Raw genomic sequence first — 25,704 nt, forward strand, 5'->3', positions numbered from 1 at the left:
CTAATTCTTTGAATTTTCTAATGCATATAAACACCAGTAATGAAGCACACTGCACAGTACAGTTACGCATACTTGCCTTAGTTTGCAGGCTGCACTGCCACACACAATATGGCGGACGTTTTCCAGCAGCGGCGCGACCCACGCAAATTTTCTATTATAAATGCGCACAGACTCGAGGAGGAGGGTCCTCAGTTGAAGACAGCAGCACTGATAAACAAACCCTGAGGTGAGTTCTCCGCCACTTTTGCAACCGATTCTTTAACAACTAACTTTTCTTGCGTTGTCATGCTGTAAAAACGACACCGCGGACGATTACCAACACCATAAAGCGGCCTGCTCGTGGTGACACAGCCTAAGGCTTAGCCTAGTGACGCTACAAGTAGCAGCTAAAAATACACGTCTGATGTGTGGAGGTTACAACTTGAAAAATACATGTTCACCTTTGCTGATGGTTGTCATCCAAGGCTCTGGACAATGAAGAAATGCACTCCTCAATGTCAGATCACATTTATTGACAGAGGAGAAGGAGCTCTGCAAACATAAAAAAAAAAAAATAAAAAGTCAACGATGACCATAATCAACTTAATGTGCACTAGCAACACACACAACTAATAATAAATCAAATAGGAGCACTCACAGGGGGAAAGGGTGATGCAACAAAATGTCATCAACCATAATTAATGCTCTCTTGTAGCCAGAGGGAACCTCAGGAAATAATTATTCTATATTCCAAATAATATTATAAGTGTTTTGGTAGTAGACTGTTCATTTGCTTTTTTCTAGTGGTGTAAATGGTACGGCGTGATGGGCAACACAAGTGACCGAGTGTCTGCGGACCGCCATGGGGCCAAAGCTCATCGTATGGACAGCAGCGGGGGTCACAAGGACCTTGAACCCAGCAGCAAGATGATGGACAGTACGGACGACCCCAACATCTTCAACACACGCGGGCCGGACTCTAAGGTACGGCAGGAACACGCGGTCTGAACTTTACAAACATAGACGTTACTTTAATTGTAGTTATTTGTCGCAATTACAGCTGTTGGGCGAGAAAGAATTCACCCCAGATTTGGACGACCTGGTGAAAACGGTTCCTCAGGCTCGTCCCACGGTTATCCGATGGGCTGGAGGAGGGAAGGAGGTCTACATCGCTGGCTCCTTTAATAACTGGAGCAACAAGATACCGCTCAATAAAAGGTATGGTTACAAATTGTTTTTCTGTGGTTAAAAAACATTCACTTGAATGTCATTCTGTTTTTTTTTCTTCACAAAGCCACAGTGACTTTGTAGCAATCCTGGACCTGCCCGAAGGAGAGCACCAGTACAAGTTTTTCGTGGACGGGCAATGGCTGCATGATCCCTCAGAGGTACGTTTGACTTCTTGACCTGCTGAGATTTTCCACCTAATTTTTATTCTTCTTTTCCAGCCAGTGGTGACAAGCCAGCTAGGCACCATCAACAACCTGATCCAAGTGAAGAAGTCTGATTTTGAGGTGTTTGATGCCCTGCAGGTGGACTCTCTGGAGTGCTCTGACACATCGGGTGTGTGTTTTTCCAAAGGGAAATTGTGTCAAAACATTTTCCTTGCACTGATTTCGATACTAATTACGAGGACTAAAAATATAAATATACTATATCCTTACTGCGCTTAATAATGTGGCTGACTAACCCCACCTCGGCTTCCAGATCTTTCCAGCTCCCCTCCAGGTCCATACGGACAGAGTCAATACGTGTTCCGACCCGAAGGGCATTTCAAAGCTCCCCCCATACTCCCTCCTCACCTTCTTCAAGTCATACTCAACAAGGACACAAATATTTCAGTAAGTTCTTTTTTGTCCATTTACTTTTTCTTTTCTGTGATAACACGTCTTTCCGTCTTGGCAGTGTGACCCCGCCCTGCTGCCCGAACCCAATCACGTGATGCTGAACCATCTCTACGCGCTCTCTATAAAGGTGCGAGTGCACTTAATAGAAAATCCACAAAAGCAAATGACCTTGCTTAGAAACCTGTTGCGTAATCCAGCTGGTTTTGTTGTTGTTCTAAATGAACCCCTCCCTAACATTCAAATGATGGTCTTTTAAATTTGCAGGACGGCGTTATGGTGCTGAGTGCCACCCACCGATACAAAAAGAAATACGTCACCTCGCTGCTCTACAAGCCCATCTAATCATCACGTCCGCGATGCTAGCACTTGGGGGTAGCGGCGTGTCGCTGTTTTAGCGCCAAAATCTTGTACTTGAAACACCTTTACGGTTTAAAGACACCGGCCGTTGCCTCATGTCTAAATTTAGGGCTATCAAACACAGAATGTAGCAGCGTAGTTTGAATCACTGTGTGTGTTTATCTTGATTTTTTTTTGCTGCATGTTGTGAATATGCATGTCAGCGTTGAAGTCAGATTTCAAGTATCGAGTTGCTATTGCTCAAAGTGCAATAAGAAGTCTGATGTTGTTTGACACCAGTTCAGTATTTCATATTTATTGTACCATCGAATGTTTTTGTTGTGTTGGTTGATTAAATGATAACACATTTGTGTGCTGAGGTTACCTGCATCGGCTTTTTTCGCTATGCGGTTGGTGTGAGTTTACTATTTTTGGGACTGTTACGTCACGTGTGTCATCACTGACAGCGGCATTCGAATCACACGGCAAAACTTGAATTTTACACTCATTGTACGGATGTTTCGAAATGCTTTGCGGTTCAAGTGTGGAAATTGTTTGCACAAACTTGTTAAAAAAATAAAAATGGACAACCTTTCGTTACCTCTGGGCTCGACAATTATTGTGTTTTAAAACATGCATTGTAGACACAGTGGTCTATTTTTAAAACATTTTATTGGTTCGGTTCCAAAATTTTTAAGCGCTAAATACTTTTTGACAACACAACACACATTGTCATCAGAGACGGCTTCCGCTTGTGTTCGTTTTGCAAATCTAAGCTTCTTTCCAGCCACATTTAAAGCAGTACCGTACATTCAAAACTCAACAAGACTGACTGCTTTGATTCCGTTCTTTAACAATAAGGCTTTTTTTCCCCCCCTCAATGAAGCTTTCAATTTAAAGTCAAGCAAAGCCATAATATTTATGCGTGGACAGACAAAAATGTGTTCAGTAGCATCAAAAAGGCATTTTATCTCACAGAAAATGGCCTCTATAAGCGTCATATATAAATACATGGCGAGAACACACGTCAATTTAAAAGATGTCAAGTTACCGCACGGCTAAGCTCACCTTTGCACAAAGCAAATGCATGTTTATTCAAGCACCCGCGCACATAAAAAAGGTTATTTACAGCATGAATGGCACATGTACAAGCGTCAAACAAAAACAAAAAATGTACAGAATGATCCCACCAGTAGCCTGCCAAAGTTTGCGTCATCTATAACATGACCATGAGAATGTCAAAATATAGAAACACAAAACGGCATGAGGCCTTTTGGAGAAAATCCACTATTTTTTTCATTGGTTTTGGTCCAAAACTGGAATATGTTGCACAATCGGGAACAAACTAAACCAGTTTGATGTGCTTCTATAGAAGCCTTCTGTATCCCGATAGGCTAATAATTCCTCATTCACATGGTTAAGGCAAGTTGAAGTTCAAACTTTGGCAAGTAATGGCAATCTCCCGTCCCATATAAATAAGTTGATTGTTCAGAACAAACAAAATTCTGATCATGCGACACTCCAGTGATAGCTTCAAGTCACTGCATTATTGCACATGCTCGTACGTCAGCTTCTTATTTTGCGGCACTTCAACCTCACATTCAGCAAACATGCACGTTAGAAATGCCAAATCTCGACGCTGTCACACTTATAATGGAAGCTGGGAACAAAATATTGAACCAATTGCTGGTGTCTACTCATCGATGGATGCAGAAAGAATCAAATCACAAAATAATCCAGCCAGTGACGTGCGGTGAGGGAGTGGTTGGTGAGACAGTCAGATTTAAAAATATACTCAGAATTCAATTGGCTACGGCTATCTCAATAGCATTCGACGCAATTGTTTGTGGTCTTACCTTTATTTGTCGATGAAGTCCATGGGCCACAAAAATCTCACTTTCTTGTAAAAGTACAGCTTATTTTCCTTTAGTTTCGGCACCTTTTAATTTTGGCTAGCACGGATGCAATTACAGCAGCTCTGTCCTATGTTTGAGCTACTTCTATCATCAAATTCTCAAAACGCCTTCCTTACTTCTGACCACTTTACTTTTTGCACCATAATGCAAAATTACAGATCTGTGCTTAGTTTGTGACAGCTGTTGTCTACCTCTACAAGCAACAAATGGGGCAGCATTAATCACCCGTTGGCTCACGTACGCCCCCCTTCGGTGCGGCAGAGTACTATTTGCCTCAACCTGTTCCCTTTTACTGCAGTTTTATGTCCTATCAGCAAAACAAAGCGTTTCACCTTTGTATGGAATGAGAACTATGAAATTTCAGCAAATTCGACTTTAAAAATGTTCATAATTAGTCAAAACTAAAGCTCACTGGACAAATATTAATATTCAGTTTGTTATAATTATTTTTTACTTGTGCCTCACCTGCATCCCCTAACCGCACGTCACTGATCCAAACGGCCTACATTCCTCCATTATCTCAACTAATACATTGTGAATGTCAGTGAGTACGATTTTTCATTTTAAATTCGAAATATCTGGTGATCGATGGAATCACAGATTGTTTTCTTTGAGTGAACTTTCCTGGATCACACACACCGCACATATACACCGCAGCTCAAAAATTAGGTCACTTGCAAATATCTTTAGATTTTTTTTTTTTAAGAAAAGCATTATTTTAAATATCAAATTAAAGGGGGACTTTGCATTAGTCAACTCTGTCTGAGCCCATCTTGCGCCTTTAGAGTAGCAAAAAACACCCCAACAGAGGAAAAACAACCAATCAGAAGTCATTTAGATAAATGCTTTTCTTTATAAAATCAAAAACATATCCAAGTGACCCCAAACGACGGTGTATATGCGTGTTCCTCTCATAGACCTCATTTTTACATCCACAAAACACCTTTTTCCCTCCACAGGCTTTCGGAAGAAGACCCTCCATTTGGGGGTGTCTTCAAGCCGCTCCATCCGGCTTGTCACTGAATCCACCAGGGACACATTTCACACACCTTCTGTCATACACACTTCTGGCAGTTACACTCAAAGAACATTAACTGCATGTTTGGGGGCTGGCGAAGCTATAAGGACTTCGCTAAGGCCTGGTTGGAGACAGAGGTTAAGAGAAGTGGGGAGGGGGGGGCTCTTGATTTTAAATATCGAGGTCACAGCGTTGAGGCTGGTTGTTCGGTGGTTCATAGCAAGCATTGGCTGGTGCGCTTCCTGGCAGCAGGGGCTTCGACGTAGGCGGTCCTCAGGCGAGGGACATCAGCAGGTTGCTTTCGGGTACCGCCTCTTGGCTCCTTAGCTGCAAGTTGGAGAAAAGATTTTCAATGAAATTGAACATAGCACCAGGGGGGGGGAACCCAAAAATATTGTGACTACATAGTATGTCCCAAAAGTCACGTGAATTAGAAAAAATGGTGATGGGGGTTATTCCACTGCAAACTCATCCAAGCATGCCATTTTGTATCATAATTGATGATATTTGGGAAAAAAAAGAATCATAAGTGCATGTCTCCCATGCACATGCCCCAAAGACAACCCAGGTCCTCCCTGACCTACTGATCTCAGTCAATATGGATCATTTCATCATCAGTCTCACTGGAGCATGGCTTTGGCGCCATCTTGTGGCATTTTAGGGTTATACACAAAGTACAAAAAAACGTGAATAGGTGAGTTATTTAGTAAAGAACAAAATTAAAAATAATAATAAATAAATAACTTTGAATTTAAAGTGTGCAATGTGTAACGTGCATGTTAGGTCCACTAATAAATGACATCCAGTTCACCCTTGACCCTGATGAAGGCAAGTTCTACACAAAAATGGATGGATGGTTTATATAAGTGATTAAATGGGGGTGGAGTCTATAAAACGTCAAAGCGTTGATGTTGGCGTGATTGCAAACCACAAATGCACAAGGTAAAAAAGCTGCCCATCCAAAAAACCAAAATCAACATCCGGGGCAGCCTCTACCTTTTCGAGCAATTACCGGCATAGGGAGAGGAAGAGGAGGAGCTTAGAGAGGAAAGTCTCAGCTCGTTCTTCTGGAGGTGTTGTTCACGTGCAGTGACAGAGACGAAGGGACAAACAAACGACAAGTGATGGAATCACATTTAAGACTAAAGAGAAAACAGGACAAAATCCTGGTACAAAGTCGGATTCGGCCTGGGGACGAGTCACATCGTTAAACATGACATTTACATTTCCTTCTTTTTTTACCTCCAGGTTTGTCCTTGCTTTCTTCAAAACATCACGAGTCCTTGACACTGTTAAAAACAAGAGGAGTTTGTTTATTACCTCCACCAAGGAACCCATGTGGTAGCATAGCATCATTTTCCACTCTCTCTTCTGCTCGTGCCAAATTTGGTAATCTCTTCTTCAAGCGTGACTTACGCTGGTTCACAATGAAATGCTCCATGTTCTCCTTGGTGCGACTGGTGCTCCTCAGTCTTTGGATCATCCCCTTCAGAAGCTCCTCCTGCTCAGACACGCGTAGCTTGAGGGACAAAATCTCCTCTTGCATCGACTGCTCCTGTGTTCAAAGCGCATGTGAATACATAAAAAATTTGAATTTCCATCACGCTGCTGATGCAAACCTTCTTCAGGTTCGGGATGGAGGCGTCAGTGCTGGGTAGCGCCGCCCTCCAAAACATTTTTAGGAGTGAAGCCGCCTCCTCCAAAATCTGCCTCAGGGTCTTGGTGTTGGCCAAGAGACTTTTGGCATTTCCATACTCCAAAAACTGCATAATAAGATATCGTTGGTCTAAAATATGTGCCTTGGTCAGAAAAGCAACTCACCAGCTCACTGCTCTGTTTCTGGTTGGCTCCCAAAGGCGACAGATCGCTCAATGCCGTCTCCATGCGTTGCACGATGCTGCGACCTTCAAGGACTTGTTGCTGCAGAGCGTTGAAGTCATCCACGTGACCCACGGCGTGGCGGCCGTAGCGGTTAGCGAAAGAGCCATCGGGGGCGTCACCTTCCAGCTCGGTATGAGGGTCAAGTTGGTCTGTGGTGCAAATACAAGAACATTTCTTTCATTCCAGTTTGGGGAGCTTAGTAGCGATTCAAGCAAAGTGCTCACAAAGCATATTAGAACCAAACAAGTCATGTGATGAGGTTAAAAGTCACACCGTTGGCGGCGCTATGGTTGTCATCCAGGTCCGAGTAGGGGGGGCAGGGAGACCCACAGTTAAAAAGACCAATGTCCCTGACAGGTGGAGAAGGGGCCGGGTCTGCGGAGCACACATACCGGACTTGGACACACATCACACTGAAGTTGGACAGTTAAGCCCCGCCTTTTTTTTTTTTACCGTGGAGCAGCTGGCGCTTGTAGACGTTCTCCCTCTGAGGGCTGGCGCTCAAGGCCGGCAGTGCCGGCGTACGAGGGGAGCCGCCGCCCAGCTTCTGCTCCAGCTGTTTGTGGAGCTCCAGCTGCTTGAGGGCGCTGCTCTCCTGAACGCCGCTCTGCAGCTGGGCTCGCAGACTCCTCACCTCGCTCAGTAACTCGCCCAACTCCACGGGCAGGCCGGTGGCCTCGCACAAGAAACCTAAAAGCATTTTTTTTATTTATTTGTCCAAAAATGACAGTTGTGAGAGTGTCATGAGACAAACCTTTGTTGGATTTGGAACTGGAGCACACACGATCGTACACATGAAGTTCGGACTGCAGGGAGTGGATGAGCTCTCTGCTCTCGCTCAACTGCTGCTGCAGGAGTGAGGACTCGTGCTGCGCTCTGAGGACGCACATTTGTCAATTACCATTAAAAAAAAAAAAAAAAAAATCCCCAAAGCTTTTTGCCTGCACAGACCTGTTGATCCTCTCCTGGCCAGCTTGCCTCTCCTGCCTCAAGGCGAGGATCTGCTGTCCCTGCTCCTCACTGTGCGTCTGAAGTCGTCTTAACTCCTCCTTCCACTGCTCCGCCTCCAGCTCGGCTTGCTTGAGGCGGGCACGTGCTGCGATCAGCTCCTCGCACGAGTCTGAGCGTCCCAAAAAAAAAAACAATTATCCACTCTCGGCCTGACGAAAAACATTCCAAGATGGGTTTTACCTGTACTGGCTTGTAGACGTGACTGCAAATTCAAGTTCTCGTCTGTCAGGACTCGGATTTCGTTGGACAGATGTGTGACTGTGTCCAGCCCCTGAATGTAGATGTTTGTTGGTGCTCCTGATCCACACAACAGAAACAGATTAAGGAACACTTCAAACATTTCTGGTTTGATCAAGGAACATTCTGCATTGAAAAGACGTGAAGTGAGCTCTAGCACCTCCATCCCGCCCAGGGTTTGCCAATTTTTCCTCCAGCTGCTGTCGGAGCCTCTCGTTGGTCCTAATGGACTCTTCCAGGCGCTGGCGGAGACATCGCACCTCCCGTAGATGTTCTCCAATTACATTCGGGCCTGAAAACAGCACATTATTTAAGCAAAGGTGTGCTAGTTCCTCTTGAATGAATTGACACACACAAATTTACCTGTCTGGCTGTTTTCTAAGATCGGGATTCCAGAATAGTTCCCCATAGACTGTGTCGTGTTGTCCCAAAAAGTCCCTCCTCCTGTCATCATTCCCGAGTGACCCTCTGGAATGCCGCCCAGCTGGTACTGTTGAAAGCCATGATGGTTGTAGCCTGAAAGGTCGCACTGGTTGAGGGCACCAGGCGAGAGAGCGAACAGAGGCTTGCCGGAAGTCTCCGGGAATCCTGTCAACAAAATTACGAATGTGTGAGCAAGACGAAGGTGACACAAACTCCCAGCCAGCATCCCCTCACCCCTTATCTGCTCATTCATCTGTTTGTACAGTGTGTCCAGTTCTGGGTGAACAGCCATCACGGACAGGGCCCGAGGGTGGGCTTCATATGTGAACTCTGTACCCCGGACATCGAGGTCACGAGATGGAGGGAGGGACGAGGAGAAAGGAATGCCGAGAGGGGCTGGATGGGAGAATGACAGAAAGTAAAGAGACAGAAAAGAAACTAGGACGGGATGGGTGGGGGATTTTTTCCAGCTCATGAATCCTCTACCTCTCAAGGACGGACTGGTTAAACCCCCGGAAAGCGTTCCAGGACAGCTGAAGGAAGATTTGAGGGGTCCACGAGGAGGAGGGATAGAAGGATGGACTGAAAGATGATGGAAGATGAAAGACAAAACAGAGAGACAAAGGAAAATAGCGTACAAAGCTTCAGTTACCATCGTGATCGGATTGGAGCCGCTGTTCCTGTTCCTGGTAATCTCTCGCGTCCAAATCAGAACACAGATCCAGGTCTTCATTGGTTTGACTTTCATCGGACACCAAGGAAGTCCTGTCTGATGGGTCGGTGGTCTCCGAGAGGGCTTGGCAGCTGGATGGCGTCTCGGGGCGCTGCTGCAGCTTGTTGTGCAAAGATTCGATGATTTGATCTTTTTGCTGAAGCTCCTTGCTCAGCCTGCAAGTGTTGGGAATAAAATAAGACGTGGCATTCATCAGACTCAAAATTTTACATTTCCTTACACAGCTTCAAAGTCACCGAGCAACAGATTCCTTTCTTACTGTTTAAGTTGTTGATGTAGCATCCTAATGAGCCATATCTCTTTGGATCGACCTCGGCCATTGTTCATAGAAAACGACCAAAGCGAGTTCCTGTATATCGGACAGCTCTTCGAAATCTGTGATTTCCACAGCGGAGCCATTTGAGCCTCGGTAAAATCCAAAAGGAAAAAAAAATACGTCGACGGTGTTTCCTTCTACTAATCAATCCCAGACGTCTACAGACGACTGATACAAATAAACACAAAAAAAAATACAAGATATGGGAGCGCTTCTTCTCTTCGGCGGCACTGAGCCGCTTAACAGCAGTCTTTATAGCTAAATCATCTTAACAGAAAAGGATCCACGCTACTTGCTGCAGTGGATTAGTGACCACCATCTGTCACTTCTCATCCAATCCATTCATTTTTCAAATAGTTAAAAAAAAAAAGAATAAAGGAATTAAACTATCCTTAAACTTGTGAGATAAATATCTAACTCATGTACAAGCAAATTAAGATGACTCACTGCAGGGCGAGCAACTCGTGGCCTGTTTTGTCAACGGGGCTTTCCGCTCCTAAATCAGGAAAGGGACAGGATGGACGTTGGCAAAAAAAAAAAAAATGTATGGAATGACAACAAAGGAGCTGAGGGTGCGCCTTACGTCCGGTGAGCTTGGTGAGCAGTCTCTGAGCCAAGGCGGTACTTTGTGAAAGCTGCCCTCGAAAGCTCTGGCCCGTGTAGTAGTCGACGTCGTTGGCCCGCAGAAGCTCCTCAAAGGCCTGTTGAGGTAAAAGAGAAAAGTTGCAAGGGAAATTTTGACAAGTGATCCATGTTACTTTGAAGAACCTTGGTGGTGTCACCCAGATGCTGGGTGAGGATATGGGAGATTCCTTCACCCTCTCTGATTCTCTGCCTCAGGTGGGAGAGCTCACGAGCTTGGGCTTGGATGAGAGAGTTGTATTTCCTGCAAAAGGAGGATGAGGAGAAGAGGTCACAAGGGAGAAGATTGTTAGACACGCCTGTAAGATTTTGCTGATCATTTTATAGCCCACTTATTTTCCATTGGCAAAAGTTGGCTAAACGAAAATAGTTGAATGGTGCTTTGGCGCCATCTTGTGGCAACTTGTGTCATTTCAGAGAGCATAAACAGTTTCTATTCTGTTCAAGTTTGCAGAAAACTAAACCTACCCATTGAAATAGTTTGGTAGAGATGCGTTTAAACTTACCCAGGCCACGTGGTACATTTCTCCTCCTCTCTTTGGCTCTTCCCTTCCAGCTTGGAGCTCTTCAATTGGGCCTCCAAGGTTGCGACACGTGCAATGAGTTCTTGCAGCTCGCGACTGGGCTTGGATCCAGGTGGAGTTGCTTGGGTGTCGGACATCCAACCTTCATCCTCCTCCACGCCCTCGTGGGCCGGTGACATTTCAAAAGCCCAGTTTACCTTCAAAACAGAAAATTGCGGGTTGAGAGATCATTTTGTAGTAAAAGTCGATTTGGCAATACCTTGCGTGGTGTCCGCTCCAGGCTGGAGGCGTAGTCGCTTGTGGTGGACAGGGAGCGAACACGCATCTGAAGGCCACGGATTACTTTGTGGCAACGGGTCAGCTGGGAGCGCAGATCCTGGACTAGATGATGCAGAGCTGACTCGTCCCCAATTTCATTGGTACGGCTGCTTCTACTGGCTTTGTACCAGTCACCTCCCAAGCTCTCTTGTTGATGAGACAACGACGTGCACATCTCGAGGTCGTCAAATTCTGAGGACGAGAAAAGGTTTCTTAGGTTTCTAAAAGCTGTGGGATTATTTTCAATCTAACATCATTCCTGTTTTGTGTTCACGGAGTGTGTGTGTGTGTTTGAGGCATCACCTGGGCTGCTGGCGTCCTCCCTCTCAGCTTCATTTTCACTACGTCCACAAGTCTCATAGCCCAAATCCTGCAGATCCACTTGCACCTGCTTACTGGCCTGCTGCACGGACGTCTCTGCTGCAGAAACAAGCAAACGATCAATTTACCGCACAAATAATTTCAACTCCGACCACACTCACTGAGCAGGTCCCTGTAGTCCTTCAGTTGCTCGGCCTGAGCGTGAACCGTGGCTTCGGACACCATCAGCCTCTCCTGCAGCTCTCGGTTCTCCGAACAAAGGCGGGCCGAATGCTCACTGAGACCTGGCTCGCTAACGCCACCCGCGGGCTCGAACTCCTGCGACAGGAATGTCACCGAAAAATTCTCATTTTCTTATTTGATTGGAACATTTCTCAAAACATTTTTGGTTTGGAGATTCCACACTTGAGCCAGGATTCAAACCCAGAACATTAATGCTAACCACTACTCCACCATGCTGTCTTTTTAATAAACATTTTACCTTGACAGGCTCTGAAGATGTAACCCCCTCATCATCATCATCCATGTAGTCTTCCTCCTCCTCAGTATCATCGTCTTCCTCTCCCCGGTGAAGGCTCCCGTGATGTTCTTTAAGGAACTGGTTCTCCTTCCGAAGCCTCTGCAGTGTGCTCCTTTTAGCGAACAGTGCAACGTTAGCATCAAATTGAGAGGAAAAACAACGAAGGGAGCCGCCACTGCACCTCATCTGGGTCACCGAGGTGAATCCCTCCCGCTCGAGCTCGGACTGTATTTCTTTTAGCTCCAGTTCAACCGTCTGTTGGCTAGTCCTCTGGAATTCAGACTCTTCTTCATGTCCATGGGTTGTTTGGGTCTAAACAAACACATTTTGTTGTTATCAAAATCCCAGTCATGGAAGTTAAGGTGCTATTAATGGATATAGAAGAGAAAATCCAACCTGACTGGAAGACAAACTTGCAGATGTGACTTTGTCGTCCTCCTCTATGCTGTCTGTGAACTCATCGCCGCTGCCGTCTTCATCATCTCCCTCCTCGTCTTCGGAGCTTACATCTGGAAACACAGCAGCCGCATTTAGACAGTGACTATATGTATTTTTTTTATATCCAAAGTCACTCCTCTTCCTTTTATTTTGGAAAATCTTTTCTACTCATTGTGTACGCTAACACAGCTCCGCTCTGACGTGGAGTCTCAGAGCTGTGGGGGGAAATGTTATGTCATCTCTTTCCAGCTGGCCAAAAATGCAATTTGGGTGGAGCAAAAGCAAACTAGTGGTGTGTGTGTTACTGAAAACTGTGGCCATTCTGAAAAATACAGTTTTACATTGTATGAGGTGGCAGTAAGAAGACTGTTTGGACTGGTGTGGACAGATTTTTTAATAATCAGTGGCCACATATTTAGACACATTTGCATAAACTAATGAGATCCAAAGTCTGTATCAAAATGTAGACTAAAGGTTAAATGTGTTTTGTAAAATTAGAAGTGGGCGTGCATGATTATGTGGTTAATTAATGTCGTGTCAGCATTAAGTGGCATCATTTAGGATGTTTATTTTGCTTTTGTGCGTTTTAATGGACTGGAAGATGAGTGCTGAGCAACAGTATTTGAACTTTGGCATACTTATGTGACCACATTGCTCATTTGGTAATTTATATTGGGGTGTTTGGGGAATAACAGTCATGCAAACGTGGAACGCATGCCAATGGGACAAAGAAAGAATGTGACAATGTCATGTGTGCTTTTGTTCAACAAATGTTTGTTGAGGGTTGTGGAATTGTATTGATAGGAAATAGGAACCAGGGTTGTTGAATTGTTGGGATCTTTTCAATATTCTTCCCATAAACACAAGAAAGAGAAATCCATAAAGAGAAGAACTCCTCTTAAACAGAGAAAAACAGCACATATTTATTTTGTTGCATTTGAAATACAAAAGTATTGACAAAGAATGTCTGAGGAGAAATACGAGCTTCCAGGATGGATTTACCAGGAAATACCTTTGTTACCTTGTGTTGCTTGGCGTGTGACGAATCTAAAGTTGACTACAGAAGCTCAGGAGGAATCTTTTTTTCTGAGGAGGAATTTGTTTACGGGTGTGAACTACTACTTGAAGACGACGTCAAAGAAATAACAGATATTGCGCTGTATGTGTAAGGCATGGGCTTCGCTTTCTCCACTAGACTCGAAAAAAACGTGACTGTGGCTCAAAGGCTGGAAGAGTGACTTTGGTGAAACATGGCAAAAGAGAACAGTTAGCACACTGACAAGCAAAAAAATGCAGGCAATTTTTTTTTTTTTTTTAAACCATATCAAACATACTCACAATACCATTAAGTATATTAATAAGCAAGACTCCATTGTGGTTAGTGTTCTTTGATTATGTTGCGTCTAGATGTTTTGATCTATGAGCACAACTTTTTAGTTTTCTTCATCACACCAAACATCACACAACATTTGCGATGGTGCCCCCAGAGGCTCGACCCTGACCGTTCCCACCTCCTAAGTCAGGCTGCCTTTTAGTGGCCCGTTCCAGGTCGAGGGCCATGTTCTGAATCCGGCCCAGGACCTCCTCCAGCTGTCCGCGAAGAGCCTGAACCGAATCCAGTTGAGTGTGGAGGGCCAGGACTTCATTGGAGCTGTTGAGCGGAAAGCAGAGTTAGACATTGCATCAAAAGTAGGCGAATAATGAAGACAAAGTTCTTGTTTCCACCTAATTTTGCACTACCTGTCACTGTTGGCATGAACGAGATTCTGGTATAATCTCTTCTCGGCCTTGAGGGCACCGTTCAGCTGACGGTACTCGGAGACGAGCTGCTCCAGCACGTGCTGATTTGTTACGGACACAAACGAATGAGACTTGATTGTGAGCAAACGGTGTGAATGAAGCAAGCACATACTTCGGTACAAGCTGTCGCAGCTCCCTTTGCTTGCTGAGCGGCAAAAGATGAACGTAGAGTAGCGAGCTCTTTCTGCAAGGAGTGGATTTAAAAAAAAATATTTAAAAAAAATGGACAAAAAAAACCTTGCCATCCACATGTGTACCTGGGCTTCCTTCTCTTTCTTCAGCAATAATTGCAGCTCTTCCTGGAGTGCCTTAACTTCCGCCTCGCTCTCTGTGGATGACTGCATCATAACTTCCTCTTGGTTGTCCATCATCTCCTGATGAAACCACAAAACACAGTAAATACTTTGCAGAGGAACACAACAAAATCGCTGATAAAGGGGCTACCTTGATAAAGGCTTCTTTTTCTCGGAGAAGACCTTGCAGATGCTGCACATCCCCGCCCGTCTCCCTCTCTTTGTCTCGTCTCAGCTCGCACAGCTCCTGCTCTCTCTGCGACAGCTGCTTGCGTACCTCCTGCAGCTGACCCGTGCGCTCGCTTATCACCAAGGACAGCCTGTACGAATTGTCCTGAGATGCACAAAAGAGTCATGTTGGAGATATTTTGGGGCGATGAACCTAAAATGGAACATCAGTTGTACACAACAACAAACAAAACTCTCATAAATGTGGTACCTGCAGGTACTGGTCTTTGGCAGCGAGGGTGTTGAGTAGTTCCGACACCCGTGTTTGGTGTTCACTTGATTGGCGGCTGCGGTCCGACAGCAGCTCCTGGAAGAGTTTCTCCTTCAGCTGGAGCCGAGCCTTCAGCTCCTCGACCACCTCGGCGGCGCCAGCCTGAACTCTGCCGACGAGGGCTGCCGTCAGATCCTGCGCAGACAGAAAAGACGCTAGGTGAGCTTTGTTCTCGTGAAGCTCGAGAAGCCGTACGTGTTTGCGACCTGTGTTTCTTTGCTGCGAGCCTGAAGCGCTGCTTGTAGTTGCCCGATGATTGTGTCCTTCTCCCTCAAAGCGCTTCTCTCCTTCTCCTCACTCTGCTGCTTCAGCCACTGGAGGTTCCTGTAGGCCTCGGCCGCCTGCTCCAGTTCCAGCTCTTTCCCTCGCACCAGAGCGTCCAGACTCTAAAACAAGCGCACACTCTGCTTATCACAAGTGTATAAAAACACGCAAGGTCAACCTCGCAGCTCAAGTGTACCGTGATGGTCTCCTCGTTGTTGGACAGGATGCAGCGGAGCCTGTCCAGGTCTCGGTCTTTTTCCCTTAGCGCCAGCTGCAGCGTCCTCACTTGACCCTCACGTTCATCCAGACAGCGGAACTTGTCATCGATGGAGCGCTGCAGAGGGAAGCAGAAGGTTAAGCATCATACACATTTATGTTGCCAGGTACGAGAGGCATCCTACCTCCAGCGCTTTGTCCCGGTCTTTAATTCGCTCTCGTAATTTCTCAAGAAGCGCATCCCTTGGTTTGGAGCTTCCTGGTGTCTCCAACATCTCAGAGTACTCCTACAAAATAATGATAATATGTATGTTTATGTGGAGGATGTATGATGTCACGTGTGAGGGCTTACCTGTAAGTGTCGCTCCTTATCCTGCAGGGAGTGACGGAGTTGTGCGATGCTTCGGTCTTTTTCTCGTATCACAGCGAGTCGCTCTGCCTTGGCTTCCTTTAGGGCTTCTTCTTTAACCTGCAGCTCAGCACGGGTTTTCTGAAGCATGCAACACAAGTCCTGGAGCAAAGAGTAGATATCATCATTTCATTGGTTGAATCGCACATACACTCGAGTTTTGAAACCGCCACAAACCTGATTGTGTTTTTCAGTCTCTTCCCTGTGCTGCAGCGCCTCCTGGAGGTCAGCATTCAGTCGGTCTTTGAAGCGAGCCAGATCTTCACCTTGTCTCTGACTCTGTCTGAGACTCCTCTGGCTGGCCTCCAAATCCAGACCCAAAGAGAACAGGGAGCTCTGCACTGCCACCAGCTCTCCCTGCAGCTGGGAGAGCATTGCCGACTCACTGACGCCCTCTAGAGACTGAAGAGGGAATTGGCAAGATGTTACTGTACATCATACAAACTATATATATTTTTTTGTGTATTTTCTAGCTGTTTGTTGATGTATCCATCATGCCTAACATCTCACCTTGGTTTGTGCGAGTTGATTATGGTGGGCCATCTCTCGCAGCTTATATAATGTGACATTCTGCCCCTCGATCAGCTGGTACAGCTCCTGAGCCTTGAGGCAGAAATTATAGCAATTAGCGTGCGCGCATAAATCAAATCCATTCCAAGATGCTCACCTCAGTGTCTTTGGTGCCGATGGATTCTGTGAGGTCCTGGATGGTTCTCTCCTGACTCTGAGAAGCCTGGCGGAGGGAACGAAGCTCACACTCCATCTCGTTCAGCTTCTCCTGAAGTTTCTACACGTGGAAGCAGACATTTCAGTCAGTGTTGCTCAATTATATGTCTCCGAATTTGTCTTACCATATTGTTGGAATCACTCTCGTGGATTTTGGCTTGCAGGGACTCCACCTGCATTTGGGCCTTCTGCAGCTCGCTGACACATTGACCGGCAGCACACTCGTATTGGTTCAACTGGCTTTGCTGCTCCTCCACAAGATTCTGCAAGAAACATATAGACAAAAGTATTGAAACAGATTTCGCTAGCTTTCAGAAACGGGTTCTTGGGTCTGAGATCTACTTGACTACATGCATGAGGACAGCTATTATGTTTACATAACCCACATGCGGGTGGGTGGCTTTGCCTTAAGGGCAGTGAGTGAAATTAGGCCAATGGTGGGGCCACTGTCTCAGTTTTACATGTGAGGGGGAAAAAACATTAATAAATCATGTGCCTTAAAATGACAATGCCCCTTTTGCTGCATGTAATTGGGCCATAGCGTGGCTGGAAGCTTGCTGACTGCTAACGTCTTTCACTTAAGACAATCCACAATGGCCGACATCCTCTGACTGCCTGCTGTGTGAGCTGGCTAGATATTTCCAATTCTGCTCGCCAAGGTTTTATACCTGGTGTGGCTTTGGTGGCGGACACTCGAAATAAACATCTTCCGAATTGTCTTCTATATTACTCCGGTTAAGGACATGGTCCGTCCCAACATTCAGTTGGAGAGAGGGGGCTTCCAGCTCAGGTGTTGCCATGTGGTGGTATCGTTCACCATCCGGAGTTCCAAAGGTTAGCTCTAGAATTGGATCGGGTAAGTCCAATCTTCCATGATTGCTGCTCCGTCGAAGCAACACTGGAAGTTTACTGCCTTTGCTTTGGACGGGGCGATGGACAGCATAATTTTGTAGCAAACAGAGAGCCAGAGAGAGGCTTGGTCCAGGAGATGATTGGCCATGTGGAGCTCTGTCAGGGTGGGTGTCAGATAGCCGGTCATCCATTGGCTCTTTGGGAGAGTTCAACAGTTCATCTCTGGTGACCTCATGCTGAATGCAGTCCTCAGTTGTCTCCAAGGATGCTATTGAAGGGCTGGAGCTGACTCTTCCTGCTAACGTTTGGTCACTATCTGAAGTCCTTGACACATCCTGAGAAGCAGGAACTAGAGTCAGAGAGGATGGCGGTTCATCCGGTTCCTCCCCGTTTCCTTTTTCCTCTAATTCTGCACCACTGCCTCCAATGAAGCTGGCGGAATATCTGGTTGAGGGGCCACAAGAGGTACTCCTTGCAAGCTTCCTGGGAACCTTACAAACAGCTTCATAGTCAGAGTCTGCCACACGCCAATGGGAACAACCCCGGCATCTCCTCGGAGTGGTGGGCATACAACGGTGAGGCCCCGCAACATCTGACCCTGGCCCAGCCGAAGACTGAGGGTGGTGGTGATGGTGGCAATCCGTGCTGTCGTCAGCCCAGGATTCATACAAAGAATAGACTAGGTCCTCCTGAAGAAGAGCACAGTACTTTGCATGGGTGAGGCCTGAAATATCCACCATCCCATCTCCTGCTGCTTCCCCTTCATCCGCAGAAGTCGTGGCGCTCTCTAGCGAATTTGTCTTCCTGTACAATCCACCGATGCACTGCCTGAGCCGGTGTTTCTCTTGCAGGAGCCTCTGAAGCCTCTCGATGGAGAGGGCCTCCACGCGGGCTATCACCGTGTCAAAGCGGTACATGCGGTCCAGCATGAAGGCGCATTTGGAGCAGGCGAACTCCCCGCGGCCGTCCCGCGCCAGCTCCTGGCCGAGAGCGTGTGATAGCAGAACCTGCAGGTTGAGCTTGGTGGCTGGGTGGAAGATCCACCGGCGCTGGTTGCCGTAGAGATCCCGTCCACAGATACGACATGTCTCTTTCATTTTGTTGTCCAACATTGAACAAGCTGCCTTTCTCTCCTTTATGAGCGGTTGTGCGCCCAAAAGTGCATTATGCTCTTCTTATTATTCTCTCTTTTGTTTGTGCACCAGTACTGATTAAGCTGTCGCTCATTTTGTTCCTTTATGAGCAGTTATACTACACTAACATATAAATTATGACCAGCAGGCAGTTTTACACAACACCTTTCACCATAGTTAACCTGGCTTGACAAGAAATACGAGCGTCTAGTTAGCCATTACAATGAGACCAGGTGAGTCTTCTCCGTCAGGTGTTAATGGTCCATGGCAACAGTCCTGGTGACGTAGTATCAAAAATATCACCATAATTCGACTAGATATTTAATTCAAACAAGCGTTGCTAGGTAATCCAGCCAGTTCGCTCCTCTGCACCATTCATTCAGCCGACAGTCACGAGCCGCTGCGCCGCCACCGACTTCATCACCACTGTCGTTCGAGAACTGTCCCACCGCCGCTTTCAATGCGGAAAATGGCAGTCCGTAGCTATATTCCCAGTTGATGGAGGGCTTTGGCGAGCGAAGGGCGCTCCTTTTCCTCGTTTTACTGCCGTGTGTTACCGCGATGGTCAGGTGCTACGCTCTGCCTGAGATCTTCCGGGGAGATAACGAGGAGGCAGGCTGAACCAGGCTCGCAGCATCGGAGTGTACCATTTACACAAAGAAGGGGGTTTCAAGTCCGTGGCCAACACACTGCTTACTTTGTTTTAACGAAAAAAAAAATATGCACCATCATTAAAGTACACCGCCTTTACTATAAATAAAGAAACTATGTAGTGTCGTGAAATATTTGTCTGTCTTCGTGTTAACAGGAAATAGACAGCGCGTGTTCCCCTTTGTGTGGGCGACTTCCTCCTGCTCAGTGAGCAGAGCTCTTCTCGCTTGACTGACTTGCGTGAACTCCCGAATAACATTAGTAACGCTCTAGAAATTTAAAAATCACTCCCCACAGCAATGTCTGCATTAAATTGTAATACTGCATCGATGACGTGAAATTAAAGTGAGGTAGTGGGCACATCACTTTCATATTTAATTTAGAGTAACATCGAAAATGACTTTGCATCCAAACATGTTAATTATCCAATTATCCAATTTCACCTAATTGGGTCATGTAAAATATTATTCAATCAATGCCAGCAATGTATTGTGACAGTCAGCCATTATTTCATCACCAGTTTGTGTATTTCTTGTTGCCTAGAGCAGATATTTCAACAACGATGTGAGTGTAGTAGTCAAACAACAAGGTCTTTCTCAGGAATCTGTAATTCATTTGCCAGTTTTGGCTGGCATTCAAGCAGATGGTCACACCACTGTCATGCTGTGACTTTTGCATGCAGGAAAAATTCTCAGAGGAATCATTTGTCCTGTTAATTTAGTAACTTAAATCTCCTGCAGGGAAGATTTGATGCGATGTCCTTCTCAAGTTCATTATCTGAAGGGTAAATGCTGTGGTGTTACATAATCAAATCTGTTTGGATTTGTATTGGAGCAGCTGCATAGAAGTAAATCCAAATAATGTACTAATAGTTCTGTCCAGTCTCTCTTGCCTGGCAACAGTAGAAGTGATACACACGATACTCCCTCCTCTCTGCCATAGATTGGGATCTAAATGGCTGAGGTGTCTGGGGAACAAATTAAGAGCTCTTGTGGTGAGTGTCAGTCTGGAAGCACATCAACTCGATATCAGCGTATGTCTGGCTCACTTGGGGGGGGGGGGGGGCTTCAGGAGTCAACCTGATCTATCGACAGGCTGAAATCAGAGTCGGTGAACTCCGAGAGTGCGAGATGCCAGCATGCATATGACAGAGGGCACCACATTGGAATGCTTACACACAAACACACACACGAACCCTTTTTATCTCTGTAAACAGAACTCTCTACTCTGTTGGACTTATATAACTCATGCTGACATTGACAAGGTTAGAACAAAAAACTTTGGACCCTATTGTAACAATTGGTTATACGCAACCAAACTGTTCTCATTTTAAAGTTGACTACCGCATTTTCCGGACTATAAGGCGCACCGGACTAAAAGGCGCACCTTCAATGTATGGCCCGTTTTCAAACTTTGTCCTTATATAAGGCACACTGGACTATAAGGCGCACCATTAATGCATCATGTCAGATTTTTAATCCAAATCAAATCATTCTCCATTTTATCTTTTTTATTTCAATTTCAGATGCAACAAATTACTTTATAATCACAAAATAATGATCCATAGTCTTTTTGATTCATGATTCATAGTCTCCAGCGGGCCACTTATGATTGATTTCATGACACAATGCTTCGGGCCAGTTTAAATTTAGGAATTTGGTCCATATATAAGGCGCACCGGACTATAAGGCGCACTGTCGGCTTTTGAGAAAATTGTAGGTTTTTAGGTGCGCCTTATAGTCCGGAAAATACGGTAATTTCAGCATGATCTTTAGCAGTGATCTTGCACTCGTGTATTAAAATGTGAACATTTGACTAGGCAGGTATTTTGCATTAAACCCCACTAAATGGATTTGATAGTTAAATTCCAAGTTTGAAAACAAATTATTGTGTGAGAGACAACATAATAAAGCTGTAATAACGAGTAGATCCTGAATTGTCTATTGCTGCAAAGACTAGTTTACTTACAAATATCAAGAAATGGAGTCATTTTACTTGCACTTATTTTGGTACATATTAGTTTGGCATACCTGCATTTCCTGTTCGATGCGCAGCCTCTCATGACCAAGTTCCTCCTGATAGAACTGCATGTAAGAGAAGATGACGCTCAAGTATGCATCTCATGGACAAGCATCAATAATTAAAAATGCATGGATAGAAATGACCACATTGCATCCTCCCATTTCTTTAAGAATTTTCACAGAAATTAAAAAAATAATTAGAATAAAAGCCACACATATGTAATCTGTGACCACCTGTTTATGTCAATGTGTGTTTGTTTAAAAAGTTCTCCGTGTGCTGAAATAACTCTTCTGGCCTACATGATCAGCTGTTTAAATTAGACAGAGGAATGTGACATATGCTGCTTCAGGAGCTTCTTTCCACTGGACAAGTCTGTCGAGAAGAAATTCCGTGGACATGGAATGCGGTAACATTAGAAGGTTCGTGACAATATTTGTGACGTGTTCTTGGTATCTTAAAGGATTGACGCAGTTTGTCGTGTTAATAGTGTACATGAGTGTTTTAAAAGCTACCTCCACATCTTTGTCCTTCTGGAGTAGAGAAGACGACAGCTCGTGAACCTGGCCCTCCAGCTCCCCAACCCGATGTGCGAGAGTCGTCCTTTCACCGCTCAGCTCTGTGATGAGGGCCTCCTTAGAATGAAGCTCTTTTGTCAGCTCCTCGATAATTCTGAACACACACAGAGGCATCGTTTTTATTCAGGATGTTTACAAGACACTACAAAAAAAATCTAAAATACTTTACTAGATGATAATGGAAGGTCTCAAAGTCTTCCAGACTTGGATATGAATTGAAAGAAATTAAAATATTACATAAGAAAACAATTGTTTAGCTCTATCCAGAATAGTATCTGGGGAACAATGGCAGAGCTAGAGGGGGGCCATGGGGCACCGCCTCCCCCCCGAAATATGTCTGGACCCCATAGGACTTAAGAATTTGACGTATGTCATGTTTTCCTCACTGTCAAGTAAGAATTTCAAGCCTCTACGATACCCCCATGAATGTCTTCCTTTTCTTTTTACCTGTCTTTATTGGCGTTGACATTGTGAGGCCTCTCATCCACAGCGGTGTCTTCCATAGTGGCATCTTGGGAAAGGTTGCAATTGTGGGAGTGTGACCCAGTTAAAGAGACAGACCTTACTGCCTCATTGCGTGCTAACTGGGCCTTCTAGAAAAAAGAAATGTACACGCAGAAGGAGCCGCTGGGTGAATAGAACTGTCATATGCGATGGCGTTGTGAGGACGCTAACTGACTTCCTGCAAGAACTGTATCTTGGTCTCGAGCACTTGCTGCATTTGTTCGATCTCCTGCTGCCTCTCGTGACAGCGTCTCTGCACCTCTTCCTCATTGTTGTTGGTCAAGCACTCTGCTGTTGTGCTGTCAAAAGATAAAGACGGGATTGTCATTTCGAAGGCCGCATATGTCAACGTGGGCATGATGGAAGTTTTAGTTTTATGATGACATCATTCGTTTTAAAAGGGCGAGCCAACGCCACTCCACTTATAGCTGAGCTAATATTAATAAAGTCAAGCCATCGCTTTGATTGTGTTGGGTTATGCCAAGATATACCCAACCCTGACACATGTTTTTATTTTTATATCTCATGTTTGCCCACAAACGCAACGGGGTGCGAGCATCTGTTTACCTCACGTTGTCCGTCATTGCAACGCTCCCAGAATTCCCACTCCCAGAATGGCACACGCCACAATGTCGCCACTGCGTCCCAATCTGGAACTTTGTCTGCATTCATACTTGGCTCACTCCAGCACATGCGACAGCTCGGATAACTTGGATATTTTCAACCCGTCTGAGTAATGCCTACATCTCATATGTTGAATGGATGGTCTTCACTCACTGAGCATACATGACCAATATGGAGCATAACCATCTGTGCAAAATTATTATTAGTATTATTTAAATTAAAATGAATTGATTCCCTTTAATGTACAAATTCTTTACTTAATATGAAATATATTCCATTCCTGTAAACTGCATGAGTGTGAACTTACAGAGCTTTGTCCAGAAGCTGCTGTTTTTCTTGGAGCTCCTGCTTCAAGCTCTCTACTTCCACCTTCAGCTCGATGTTCTGCAACAAACAAACACAAAGCTGCCAATTCTATTCATTAAACTTTTATTGGGAATTATTTACTGGATTATTATACAGTTTGTTGTTGAATCTCATATGTATTTTAGCATTATTTAGCATTAGCATGTGACCATATCTGTAAATCTTCTAAATCTAAGGTTGGCTACCTAAAGCTGGCTTGAGATCACTTCCTAATCTCTTCATCTGCAGAGTGAAACCGATCTTGTTGGTGTTTTGTGTCATCAATTCAGAACCTTCAAAGTTGCTATATTTAGAGCAGCCTCTGGTGGGCAAAGGTTAAAGTCTTCAGTCTATTTACTTGCTATAGTGTGTTTCTGCACACCAATGGTGTCCAAAGTCTGCCCCACGGGCCATATCCAGCCCGCAGCTCGGTTTTTACCGGCCCGACGCAAATACATCAAGCTTACTATTTTGAACACTAGGTGGTGCTGGTCTAGCAAGGCTAAACTAAAAAAAGGAGTGGGCGTGATGTCATCAGTATGGAATATGCTCCAGAAGTCGAGTATGCAAGAATGTACAGGAGAGCAAAAAGTCAAGCCAAGACAGTGGCCTCATACGTCACAACATTCTTGCTAAGCTAATAAAACACCACCAGTCATTTATTTTATCATCTGAGTGGAAACTGACTTTATAATAAATTGACTTGGTCTCTTGCTAAGTAAGACATATAATATTATATATATTATGTAACATACAATATAAAATAATACAATATAATAATAATTACAAATTCAGTAGCATCTTGAGAGTGACCCAACTTTTATAAGATTCAACACGTCATTCTGAAATTTTGGGGGGGAATTCTCAGTTAGGCGTGTCTAAATCATCATCACAAGATAATTACTAATATTCCTATTATATAATGAGTCACCTCAGCACTGACGATGACTAATGTAACACGCTGATGAGAGGAATGTGTATTTTGTGTACCGTGTGTCAACATCACGGCTCGAGCCTTCAAAACAGCTCTATATATAGACAAGCATCAGGGTACACCTGCTATTTTAGCCCCTGTTGGCCATTCAGCCCTCAGCAACAAACTCCTCGAATAAAACAGGCACAGAGTGACGAGAGTACACTCACAAAATGCTAGCAAAATTCTCACAGAGATGGATTTTGCAAGAGGACGCTAACGACTATTTTGCTCACAGGTCGTCAAATCAATAAGACAAACACACAATGTCTCCTATCAGACTGACTTGCATGCATGTGCATTTTACTCAGGTTAAAAATAGCGTATCAAAGCTTCCAGAGGGATCGCTATGTACCACCTAGGCTGTGCTGGGTTTCACGGAAATGTTTAGACAGTGGGCAGCCGGCCCTCGCTCTTGACGTCCTATCACCAGCAACAACACAGAGCAGCTTAGCTGCCAATCACTAAGCGATTAAAGTGTGAAGATAAAAAGATTCAAATTGACATTCAATCTGGTATGCACTCATAGGGAAAGACTCAAGGCTGAATCTAAAAGACATTTTCCATTTTCTAAAATAATCTTGAGAAATAAGGATATAATTAAGATAATCATGGGAAATAATGATATACCGTGATTTTCGAACCAGCTAAAACTCGGCTTATAGTCCGAAATTTACGGTAATTAAGCAGAAGTACTTAAAACATTGCGAAGACACGCCACAACAACAAAAAATCATCCATATCATCCATACAGTGTATAATAGCACATTGCATTGATCCAGAAAAGATTTCATTCGGAGATTCATGAGATAGGACATTAGGACACATCATTAGGTACACCTACGCAACCTAATGACGCTGCAGACAAAAGCGAAACAAAAAACCCTAAACTGAAATTTGTGTTTCTCATTAAGCAAACCTCATATTAAATTTATTCATGTTGATCTAAGCAGCCAGAAAAATACCAGTTGCAATTTAGCTGAAGAAAAAAAAAATGTGTTGGTCATCGCAAATAGCTAGGTCATTAGATTCTTTATTGATCCAAAAGGATATTCATTCATAAATCCGGAAGGTTATTGATTCATTAAAGGGGTACATGTACACAACCAAAGTATAAAAAAAAAAAAAAAAAAACACTGTTGCAACACACACCTCTCAAGACCAAACAATCTTTCATACCTGAATTTCGTTTAATTTATTACTGAACAACAAACTAAGGCTATTGGCACAGCGCCTCCATATTTCCCACAGTAAAATGTACCTTGACAGAAATTTGCATAAAAAATAAACCTGTTACCACTCCTTGTAAAAATGCAATCAAATGAAACCTTAACATTGTTCACAATAACAACATTCCG

The 25,704-nt window shown here is 44.6% G+C and overlaps 2 protein-coding genes across 2 annotated transcripts; one reads left to right on the forward strand and one right to left on the reverse strand.

Moving 5' to 3' along the window:
- Nucleotides 1-101: 101 nt before the first annotated feature.
- prkab2 (protein kinase, AMP-activated, beta 2 non-catalytic subunit) lies at nucleotides 102-2,762 on the forward strand. The gene is made up of 8 exons (XM_049747320.1): nucleotides 102-226; nucleotides 784-963; nucleotides 1,040-1,197; nucleotides 1,274-1,367; nucleotides 1,428-1,542; nucleotides 1,687-1,820; nucleotides 1,885-1,953; nucleotides 2,091-2,762. Exons 2-8 carry the CDS (start codon nucleotides 805-807, stop codon nucleotides 2,166-2,168), a joined length of 807 nt encoding a protein of 268 aa, XP_049603277.1. The 5' UTR covers nucleotides 102-226; nucleotides 784-804; the 3' UTR covers nucleotides 2,169-2,762.
- On the reverse strand, nucleotides 2,341-19,262 carry LOC125984923 (myomegalin). The gene is made up of 41 exons (XM_049747250.2): nucleotides 17,336-19,262; nucleotides 16,793-16,930; nucleotides 16,609-16,728; nucleotides 16,452-16,544; nucleotides 16,119-16,343; nucleotides 15,885-16,043; nucleotides 15,718-15,819; nucleotides 15,513-15,650; nucleotides 15,259-15,438; nucleotides 14,993-15,187; nucleotides 14,705-14,887; nucleotides 14,518-14,634; nucleotides 14,373-14,444; nucleotides 14,201-14,301; nucleotides 13,972-14,111; nucleotides 12,419-12,531; nucleotides 12,204-12,334; nucleotides 11,984-12,134; nucleotides 11,664-11,820; nucleotides 11,485-11,601; nucleotides 11,123-11,373; nucleotides 10,846-11,060; nucleotides 10,466-10,583; nucleotides 10,281-10,398; nucleotides 10,145-10,193; nucleotides 9,301-9,536; nucleotides 9,135-9,230; nucleotides 8,883-9,044; nucleotides 8,589-8,813; nucleotides 8,386-8,517; nucleotides 8,169-8,285; nucleotides 7,929-8,097; nucleotides 7,732-7,853; nucleotides 7,431-7,667; nucleotides 7,251-7,352; nucleotides 6,918-7,126; nucleotides 6,716-6,859; nucleotides 6,513-6,651; nucleotides 6,339-6,385; nucleotides 6,109-6,163; nucleotides 2,341-5,423 (listed from the first exon to the last, which is right to left on the reverse strand). The coding sequence occupies exons 1-41, from the start codon at nucleotides 18,629-18,631 to the stop codon at nucleotides 5,311-5,313; spliced, it is 6,984 nt and encodes a 2,327-aa protein (XP_049603207.1). The 5' UTR covers nucleotides 18,632-19,262; the 3' UTR covers nucleotides 2,341-5,310.
- Between the last annotated feature and the right edge of the window lie 6,442 nt (nucleotides 19,263-25,704).

Source organism: Syngnathus scovelli, chromosome 17 (assembly GCF_024217435.2).
Source record: "Syngnathus scovelli strain Florida chromosome 17, RoL_Ssco_1.2, whole genome shotgun sequence".
Lineage (NCBI taxonomy): Eukaryota > Metazoa > Chordata > Actinopteri > Syngnathiformes > Syngnathidae > Syngnathus > Syngnathus scovelli.

What these genes read in the sequence shown, in the direction of transcription:
- prkab2 (XM_049747320.1), top strand. Translation starts at nt 805, where the DNA reads ATGGGCAACACAAGTGACCGAGTGTCTGCGGACCGCCATGGGGCCAAA. An exon ending in GGCTGCATGATCCCTCAGAG is followed by an intron (nt 1,368 to 1,427) that starts GTACGTTTGACT and finishes CTTCTTTTCCAG; the next exon opens with CCAGTGGTGACAAGCCAGCT. An exon ending in TCTACGCGCTCTCTATAAAG is followed by an intron (nt 1,954 to 2,090) that starts GTGCGAGTGCAC and finishes TTAAATTTGCAG; the next exon opens with GACGGCGTTATGGTGCTGAG.
- LOC125984923 (XM_049747250.2), bottom strand. Translation starts at nt 18,631, where the DNA reads ATGTTGGACAACAAAATGAAAGAGACATGTCGTATCTGTGGACGGGAT. An exon ending in ACGTCTACAAGCCAGTACAG is followed by an intron (nt 8,098 to 8,168) that starts GTAAAACCCATC and finishes TGGGACGCTCAG; the next exon opens with ACTCGTGCGAGGAGCTGATC. An exon ending in GGCCAGGAGAGGATCAACAG is followed by an intron (nt 7,854 to 7,928) that starts GTCTGTGCAGGC and finishes GTGCGTCCTCAG; the next exon opens with AGCGCAGCACGAGTCCTCAC.